The 10,001-nt window shown below is 50.1% G+C and overlaps 1 protein-coding gene across 3 annotated transcripts; it reads right to left on the bottom strand.

The window, feature by feature from the left end:
- Positions 1-6,654: 6,654 nt before the first annotated feature.
- Positions 6,655-9,714, bottom strand: DIO3 (iodothyronine deiodinase 3). 3 transcript variants are annotated; one of them, XM_036748489.1, is made up of 2 exons: positions 8,284-9,714; positions 6,655-8,093 (listed from the first exon to the last, which is right to left on the bottom strand). In XM_036748489.1, exon 2 carries the CDS (start codon positions 7,777-7,779, stop codon positions 6,787-6,789), a length of 993 nt encoding a protein of 330 aa, XP_036604384.1. In that variant the 5' UTR covers positions 7,780-8,093; positions 8,284-9,714; the 3' UTR covers positions 6,655-6,786. The 3 variants fall into 3 exon arrangements, with proteins under 3 accessions (XP_036604384.1, XP_036604385.1, XP_036604383.1); XM_036748490.1 differs by having other exon boundaries at positions 8,373-9,714; XM_036748488.1 differs by having other exon boundaries at positions 6,655-8,522; positions 8,953-9,714.
- Between the last annotated feature and the right edge of the window lie 287 nt (positions 9,715-10,001).

Below are 10,001 nucleotides of genomic sequence, written 5' to 3'. Positions count from 1 at the left end.
GTAAGCTCCTTGAAGGCGAGGACTATCTTTCTTTTTCATATTTGTATCCCTAGCCCTTAGCACAGTAACTGGCACATAGTAGGTACTTAGTGTATATTTATTGACCATTGTTGACTGATAGCCCTTTCAAACAATCATGCCCTTAGTAGGCTAAGCATTTACAGATCCTCACATGGCAGCGCCTCTAGTCCCCTCACCATTCCTGGACATTCTCTTTCGGATGCACCTCGGTTAATCAATGCCTTCCTCAATGTAAGGTGAGGGGAAGAGGGGAGAATCGATCAGGGTTGGCACTGATCGAAACATTATATTCCTTAATCCTCTTGATGAGATTATGGGAGGGAGACTATTGTTTGAAGATAACCTAAGGGCCACAGTGCTCATAGACTGTAGACGTGCCCCCTGGTATCATACTGACTTGGTTTCAGAAACTAATACTGTTTCTCATAATTGGCTCTCAGAAGCCCATCCCTGTATGGCTATATGGTCTATAAAAGTGAGCCATAAAACCCATTTTGCTCCTCTCCCTCTCAAACTCTCCCTGCTTCTGTCTCTGCCTCTATCTCTCAGACTTCCTTTGTCATTGTGTGTGTGCATGCATTCGTGTGTGTGTGCACGTATGTGTGTATGTGTGCGTGTATGTGTGTGTGTGTGTGTGTGTGAGAGAGAGAGAGAGAGAGAGAGAGCGAGGGGGGAGAGCGAGGGGGAGAGAGAGAGAGAGAGAGAGAGAGAGAGAGAGAGAGAGACAGACAGACAGACAGACAGAGAGACAGACAGACAGAGAGAGAGAGCGCTTTTGAAATACAGAAAGGACAGAGGAGATTTCCACCTCTTTCCCTCCCCACAACCCTGGGCAGTAATGGTGGCTTTTAGAAGAAGTACATGGCCACCATAAACATGTACTTGCATGTTGCTCATCATGCGTAGTTCATGGACAATGTTTATGAACCCCAGCTCTTCTAGGGAGTTCCTTAAACGATATCCTCCTTGGAGAAAGAGGAAAATTGGCATTATCCTAGCACCCTACTTGGAGAGCAAAACCAATGAGTTAATCAGAGAGTATGGGTCTGATGAGCAGGTTTGCTTGTTTAGCGACCCCCAAAGTATGCTTAACATTCTGGCGATATTCTAAATCACAAGGAGTACAAATGATGGAGAAAAGATATGACTCGATGGGAAAGAACAACTCACTGGAGGGACAAAGGCTTGTCGTGAGAGCAACCCCAAGTTCAGTTCTCTTAGAGGAAGAACTGATGGGTTCTTGGAGTGTTTTATGTTATGATATCTGCTATTGGGGTGCAGTAAGTCTCTTACATATTATGCATTTTTCCAAGGTATAAAATAAAGTCTGTCCCATATCCAGTAACTATATTGCATACTAAGTGACTATGTGGAAGGTGATGACCCTATTATACACATTTGGGGGAAACCTAGACACACACTACACTTTTTATTTTTGAGATTTCCACAGACTAAAACTCTGGGTTGGGGGCAATGAGCTAAAGGAAGAAAATAACCCAGTCTCTGGGATTGAACCCAGTCCATGTAGGCTCAGAATCCTTCAGGGACCCTAGGCCACAGCTTACATTAAAATATAGCATCCAGAAATTAGCACAACATTATGGATGTGCTCTGATCAGGGCAGATAACTATCATAGAATTATCATAAAGATTTTAGAGATCATCTATTTCAACTCTTATTTTACTGATCACCTCACTTGTTTTGGACACTTTCCCACTGCCACAACCTAGAATCAAATTAGCTTTTTCTGGACTGGGACTTGGTGGATACATGGGAAGATATAGATACAACACCAAAATCTTTCCATGTATCAGGACTCTCTCTCTTGCTAAAAGTGAGCTTAGGATTGCAACCCAGAATTCCTCCAAGGACATTGTCTAGACCACTCCTAGATGAACAGTGTGGGATGGGGGTGGGGGCGGGGGTGGTCAGGTGAGGGGTTCTTTAGGGAGTCATTCTTTTTTCTGGTCATTCAGGAGATGAAGGCTTTGAGGCTGTGAGAATCACGGTCCCTGGGAAAATAGAAGTTCAATAGAAGTTATCTAGGAGGTTGGCACTATCTAGTCTTTTGTGTTAATTGCCCTTGTGATCACCTGAATCTTACTATTGATAAATTTGTAACTCTTCTACCTCACCCATAAATGACCTGAGAAGAATCCATTTGGTGCCTGGGGTGAAGAAGAGAGAAAGTCATCTAGATACAGTGGCAAGGGGTACTTGGGGTCAGGATCACATTTATAGGGAAGACTATTGAGCTGTTTGGGGCAGCTAGGTGGCGCAGTGGATAGAGTGAAAGGCCTGGAGTGATGGATACTCATCTTTCTGAGTTCAAATCTGGCCTCAGACACTAGCTGTTCGACCCTATTCAAGTCACTTAACCTTGTTTACCTCAGTTTCCTCATCTGTAAAATGAACTGGAGAAAGAAATGGCATACTGCTCCAGTATTTTTGCTAAGAAAACCTCAAATGGGGTCACAGAGAGTTGGACACAACTGCAAAACAACTGAATAACAATCCAGCTGTCTAGCTCAGCTGCTTTGAGTCACAGATAGCAATTCCCAGCCGTGGGCTAAGGGCAAAGGTCCTCCGAGGTTAGTAAATGGAAGGAACTGATCTCTGTGGAAGTTAAGGTTTGAGGGCTCAAAGAATCTTTTATAGACTATACTTCTTCCTCTGTGTGCCTGAGGTGGGAGGGGAGGGGAGGGAAAATTGTGGTTGGAGAGGGAAGGACTGTGGTTCAGGAAGGAAGAAAAAGAGGAGGAAGAAATAACCAAATGCCACACAATCAGAAGTCAAGCCTTTTCTTAAAACAAACAAAAAAACTCAAGTTCTGAACCAAAGGGTAAGTTCCCCAAAGTTTACATAGCAGAGATATTGTGGTCTTGTCAGTGTCTACCCCCAAGGATCACAAGGCGCCGTACCCTAATATTTGATGTGCTTGCTCCCTGAGTTCCCTAGGACAGTGTGCCTTCTCATTTGCTGTGCTTCCTTCATGTTTCTCTATCCACTCTATTCCCTAACTCTCTCAATTGCCATCCCTACCCTCTATTCCCCTATCTCCCTTATTCCCATTCTTAAGAATAAAGGATCCTAAAGGTGCATAGGACTTAGAGCTGGAAGAGACCTTAGAGGTTATTGATTCCAGTGGGTCCAGAAAAATGACTTGTCCAAGCTCATACAGAGGTAGCAGAGTTGGAATTCAAACCTAGATCCTCTGACTCGAAACCCAGCTCTCTTTCCCCTGTATCATACTGCCACCTTCCTATTCCCTTACTAACCACCCTTCTCACCACCCTTTTTCTCATCTCAAGCTTCCTTCTCCCATCCTTCCTCCAATCCTCTTATGCCCCTTATCCCCCTCTCTCTTGCCTCCCTAATCCAGATCCTATTATTTTCCATACCCATTTCTTTTGTTCCAACAACCACAAATTCTGTCTTTTAATCCCAATTTCTATCCCTTTCTTTCCCAATCTCTGCTCCTTCTAGAAACCCAATTACTCTATCTCGCCATCCCTGTCCCTCCCACCATATTTGTCATATGCTCCCTATTTCCCACTCTGAACACTCTCTCTCTCTCTCTCTCTCTCTCTCTCTCTCTCTCTCTCTCTCTCTCCTTCCCTTCCCTCCCTCCCTCCTCCCACCTCTTTCTTTGCTTTGTCTCAGTCTGTGTCTCCACCCCCCCCCCCCGTAACCTTCCCCCCCCCCATGTACTGGAAAGAGCATTACATTTGGAATCGGGAAAGACCTAGATTGGAAGCCCAACCAGCTGTGTGTGACCATAAGAGCATCATTTAACTTCTCCTGCTCTGTAAAATGGGAAATAAGAATACCTGCCTTAAAGCATAGTATGAATGTTAGTTATTTTATTTCTTCTATTCCAATTACATTATTTTTTTCATACCTTTTGCCTTTATTTCTTCTTCCTCTACTGCTCCCATTTTCCTTTATCTTATCTCTCTCCCTCCCTCACCACTCCCTCCTTTCGCTCCAAATGCTTACTGAGGCTTTAGATCTGATAACATTCCTTCGGGTTCTTGGCTCTCTCCTATTCCCTTACTGAGCCCAGTGATTCCCAGAACATCGATGCAGATGCTGTAACACTGATCTCCAATGAAGTTAAAAGCAGAAAACTTGAAGACAAAAGATTGTGACACCTGCCCCACCTTCTCTCCAGCTGTGTAAACTGGGAACCTGGTAACTGTCCTACAGTTGAGCCTCCTAAAAGAATCGGGGTTACACACATCTCCAAAATGATAGCTCTGGACCAACTCCTCACCATTTTGGGAGCTCAGGGTAGAGGGCTGGGTTTCCTTCTGTATCCTCCCTTCCTTTCAGTCACCAAACAGGGTCCTTGGAAGACTTGGGAAAATTGCAAGTGGGAATTCCTGGCATGAGGGACAAGGATGAGCATCAGGTTAGGGAGAATTGGAAGACTGAGCTCTCTTCTCCAAGCATCTTAGTAGAGTCCATCTGTCTCTGCCCCTACCCTATCTGTGATTCCCTCTCTGGGTGGGGAGATAGGATCGATCTTTCCATAGTCAGCTCCTCATCTCGGCTTCCTTCTCTTGGTCTCTATGTGGACAATGAAGAAAAATACATGTTTACTTCTTGACCCAATTCAGAAAGGATAAGCAAAAAAAGAAGCTCAGGGGAGATTAGAATGTATTTCATTCAAAATCTTTAATTTTTTTTTTTGTACAGAAAAGAAGTTTGAATAGTGAACAACTTAATGAGACACCAGTCTGAGGTCTCTCCTCCACCTCCATCCCAAACCTGGGACCTCCCCAATCAAACTGGAGCTCCCTCCTCCCCAACCACATCATATCAGGGATACCTCCACAGGAAAACCACGGATTGTCCCACCATAGCAGACCAGAATTCCCTCAAACCCATGCCAGATCAGACATCTACCCCACTTTCCAAACTCACCCACCCCCAAACTCCACACCATGCAAACTTATTTCAGACTAGGGATTAAATCCCAAGTTACATCAAATAATAGATTCTTCCTATCCCCATGTCCAGTCGTGTCAGACTGCAGCCCAAACACATCAAACCAGTGCAGAAAATTCCTTCCAAAATGCATACACCTGGATACCCCTCCAACTTTTCACATGGAAATAATATCAAACTGGGGGTCCCTTCTCCAAAATACAGCAAAGCAAGAAAGCCCCTAAACACCCCCCCTCCCCCAGTACTCATCGTTTAAAGTACATTAGCCAGAGATCCCTCAAGTTACATCCAAGGGAAGGTTCTTTCCTAACCCCACTAAACCTGAGATCTCCCTCAAATCCAGACCATGCAAATTACTTCAAACCAGGAATTTCCCATTACATCTAAATGAAGATTCCTGGGGAGACCCTTTACTTCAGACAAGATTTTCTCCCCAAATTACATCAAATCTGAGATCTTTCAAAATGTACACCATGCGAATGAGCTTAAACCAGGGATCTCCCTTATTTGTACCAAAGGGGAGATTCCTGCTCTCATTCACCCCTAAGCAAGGGACCAACGAATTGCATGAAGATTTCTTACCACAATACATCAGAACGGGGTATTCCCTTCAAACCAGGGATAACTAACTCTACACTCAAGGTCCCAAATAGGTTCTCCAAGTCGATAGACTCAAGATCACCCAAACGTCCCCAAGATCCCTCCAACCTGGCCCAGGAACCCTCCCTCCCCCGCCCCAGTTCAAGATTCAAAGATCTTCAAACCCCACCCGAGAGCCCTCCCACCCCCAACCCCAACCTAACTGTCCCAAACACTTATAAATACGTTAAACATTCATTTTTCTCTCGCGGTTAGGGCACTTCTAGGTCGCTAAGAATATCAGACACGGTTTCCTGGTCTGGGACCAATTCGAAACAGGTCGTCACTACCAGAGGGACCAAAGAAGTGCCAGAACCAGGATGAGAAAAAGCTAAGTAGACACTCCCTTCGCGCCCAGCCCAACCCTCCTCCCCCGCCAAGTCCCCTCTTCCTCCGGACTCTCCCCCCTCCCCCCACCCCCACACACACTTTCGCAAACATACACTCACACACGTCGGGAGATTAAGCGACAGAAAGAATCAGGGCAATACCATATTGGTAGAAACAAAGAAGAGAAGTGGGCTGGGAGGAGCAGGGTCAGCCCAGACGCCTCTTTAAAAAGTCACACACTGAGAGACATCGGATCACACGCGCGCGCGCACACACACAGGCCAGCGAACCAGCGAGCAGAGATTACAGAGTCACACATCGGGATACTTGGCAGTTCAATTCTTCACACTTATTTAGGACTCTAATTCTTTATTCTCTCTCTCTCTCTCTCTCTCTCTCTCTCTCTCTCTCTCTCTCTCTCTCTCTCTCTCTCTCTCCTCTCTCCTCTCCCTTCCTTCCTTCTTTCCTTCCTTCCTTCCATCCTTCCTTATACCCAGCAAGGATTGGCCCCGTAGAGGTTGAGTTGTCCCAGGTGGCGGGGGTGTCTTCTCTCTGCGGGAAACAACGCGCACTCACAGAGTTACACAGGTTTACACACGCATGCACACGCGCAACATATACAATGTTCGCACTGCAGTCAACAAAGTGGAGGAAAAAAAAAACCAAGGAGAAAAATAGGAATTTGGGGAGGAGGGAAGAGAGACGTGTTTCCCCCACTGGAACCCCTCCCCCCCCATGGGCTAATTCTCCCTTCCCCCTTCTTTTGTGTAACTGTCACTTTCTGTGATTGAGAACCTTCAATTGCACGTTTGTTTGGGGTTCTTTGTTTTGGAAACGGTCAATTACACAGGTAGGACCACGGAAGCCGGTGGGCTCTGCAGGCGGTCTTTGTACTGGTCGAGCCAGTGTCTCAGTTCTGAGATCTTGTAGCCCTCGGGGCCTCGTCCCCCCTGGTACATGACTCGGGCCTCCTGGATGATATAGAGCCGCTCGGAGTAGGCACCGTAGGCTGCACTGGACGCGTTGTCCATGGTGTCCACAGCGAGCAAGCATCCCGGTGCGCCCTCCTGCAAGAGCCGGGCGGCCCGCAGCCGGTCCTGAAGGCACTGGTGCTTGGGGATGTCGTAGGCTGCATCTGAGCTGGCCCAGCCGTCGGAAGGGTGGGCTTCTTCGATGTAGACGAGCAAGAAGTCGGCGATGTCTAAGAAGGTGGAGGCGAGATGCTGGAAGGCGCGCAGCCGCGCCGTGAACGGGGGTCAGGTGCAGCTGCCGAAGTTGAGGACCAGTGGCCGGCTGCCCCGCGCAAAGTCTAGGATGCGCAGTCTTTTCAGTCCATCCAGCTGAATGACCTCGGGATTGGGGGCTGGGGAGCCCTTGTGGGCAGTCTTGAAGAAGTCCATTTTTTGCCCGTGCCAGACAGCCTTCAGCGACTCTATAGTGCAGAGCCGATTGGAGTCAGAGACCCAGATTGGCGGGTCATCAGGGGGTAGCCCCGGGAACAAGATAACAGCTGCCCCATCCTCCTCCTCTCTTCCACCCCCGCCCCCACCCCCGCCCGCCTTCCAGGGGTCTTCAGCGTCGCCTTCGCGCCGGCGTCTCATCAGCACCTTCTTGCGGATGCACAGGAAGTCCAGTAGCCACAGCGTCACCGCTGTGGCCAGGAAGCGCGGGCCCAGGAAACAGCAGGCGGCCACCTGGGTAAGAAAGCCCAAGGTGTGAACCAGGAGGGAGTGGAGCCTGCCGGCTAGCCGCGGCGCAGCTGGGCAGCTGCGGCCGCGGCCGCCCTGGGCCCCACCCCCTCGCTCCCCTAGCCGACTTGGGTCCGGGCTGCTCATCTGAGATCCCGCTTCCCCTTAAACTGGATTTATAGTCGCGGGTTTAAAAGAAAAGGCGACTCCGCCCCCAGTAGGGCCCCGCCCCCTTGGAACTTCAGCCTGGGGATTACCTAGAGCTAGCCGCCAATGACCTAAAAATAAACAGGCAAGGAGGGGAGAGAGGGACCAAACGAGGGGCTAGAGACGTGCCATGGAGCAGGGAGAGCCGCGGGAGGGTGAAAGGAGAAGGGATACAGAACTTACCTAACATCATAGCTGGAAGGGACCTTAGACGTCTTCTTGACCAATCCCGTTTAGAAAGGGGGGAGGGGAAACTGAGGCAAGAAAAGGGAAAGCACTTTCTCAAAATTATACTGGGAGAGAAATAGCTAAGTCGAGACTTGAACTCAGGTCTTCAACCACCCCAGCCCCTGGATCGGGGGAGATTTTGCTCTGCACCATAGAGCTCTCTGTGCTGCGCTCCCTTAGTAGGTCTTCCTCAGGGCATGGGGCAGACGTACTCACCCCTCATCTTCGTCTAACGCCCGCCCTTTCCAAAGTTTCAGGTTTTTCGGGGGGGAGGGGGCAGCGTCCAAGGCTGGATGGTCTCCCACCTGAACACCAGGGCGGGACCCGCCTGGGGTGTCTCAAGTGAAGCACTAGGCGCCTTTAGCTTTCAGTGAAAGTCTGAGGGTTTTCTCCGTCTAGGCGCGCTCTCTTTGCGTCTAGAAGCCTCGTAGGCTCTGCCGCGGGACCCGGACGTACTGTGGGGTTCAATGGGAGTAGAAGAAAGCCTTGCTAACTCTCCACGTCCAACCCAACGCCTGCTGCTCCTGGGAGCACCTAGCTCCCAGCCATCTCAAGGCGGCTCCCAGCCCGACGGGTCTCCTCAGTAAGGCAGGGGACAGAGACCGGCAGACTTCAGCTTCTGGGACCCAATATTTTCTCTAGCCTTGCTACGCGAACAACGCACTCTCCCACCTTCTCCGACCCCCATTCTTCCTCCAACTCCACTACTCTGCACCACACCCTGTCTGTATGCCTCACTCCTAGGACGCACAAACCACCACGATGCAACCTTATCCCACACAATCCTGCACCCTACACCTCTAAAACCACCCATACATGACATTGCTCTCTATCCTCACACAACGAATCCCTCTGGTCTCACACCCTTTGCTTCCCACTCCGTACCCTGCCTTTCCACGCTATAGATGCGCACAGCCTTATCTTGTTCCACAAGCACAAACACTGCCCATCTCGGAGTTCGGAGCCCGCCCTACACCTTCGCTAACGCAGCCCGAACTCCCGCCGCCTGTCCGTACAAGGAACAGCAGCTCCGGTCGGCTTTCAGCTCCGGGCGTGGGGAGGCTGGCAGGAGAATGTATGGAGTCTGAGGGATAGCCAGACTTGGGCCGCTGGGCAGCTGGGGCCGGGGTTTCGCGGTGGCCTCCGGGCAGGATAGCTTAGGGGCAGAGCTCGAGGTTTGGAAAGGGCAGGGAGTAGGAGAGCGCACGCCTCATTACCCTGGCTCTCTCGCCGAGCCTTGGAACGCCCTGGGAGGCACGGAGGGGACGGGACAGTCGCTTTTCCGCTAGGGGTAGCTGTTGGCTGAGAGCTGGAGACCCAGGCAGGCGCTTATCCCCTGAGCCGAAGTTTAGCAGTAGGGCTCGGGTCTCCGGTGGCCGCAGCTTCACAGTAGGTCCGGTCCCGGGTTGCTGGAGGCACGCTCTCGCCCCTTGCCTGGAGTGCCAGCTTTCTCTAGGCCGTCTGTGGGGCTGACAGGCTCCTCTCCCCAGCTGCCCAAGCCGCTCCTGCCGCGTCCTCTGCTTTGGAGTCTGCTCTGGGGGATCTGCGGGGTACCCTCCCTCCTCCTCAACGTCGCGGGCCCCGTCAAGCTGCCTCCCCGGGTCTGAACTTTGTCTTCCTACACTTGGTTACGCTCCAGTCGGGGCGGGGAGGCAGCGCCTGGGGAGAGCCAACACTAAGTAAAGACAGGTTTCCTGGTGTGTGTGTGTGTGTGTGTGTGTGTGTGTGTGTGTGTGTGTGTGTGTGTGTAAAAATGTAAATAACTGGGGGTGGGGGGAGTTTTCACCTGGGACTGGTGAACTGGTGGAGGATTCAATGTTAGAGAAGCGGTGTTCAAATTCAGCTCCGCTTTGTAATCTTGGATTTTCCCCTTCAAGGACCTCAGTTTCCCCAACTGTTAAATGGTCTACGCTAGGTGATTTCTACGGTTCTTT

The sequence above is a fragment of the Trichosurus vulpecula genome, chromosome 3, assembly GCF_011100635.1.
Source record: "Trichosurus vulpecula isolate mTriVul1 chromosome 3, mTriVul1.pri, whole genome shotgun sequence".
NCBI classification, from domain to species: Eukaryota; Metazoa; Chordata; class Mammalia; order Diprotodontia; family Phalangeridae; genus Trichosurus; species Trichosurus vulpecula.
This window is presented reverse-complemented; position numbering and strand designations above follow the sequence as displayed.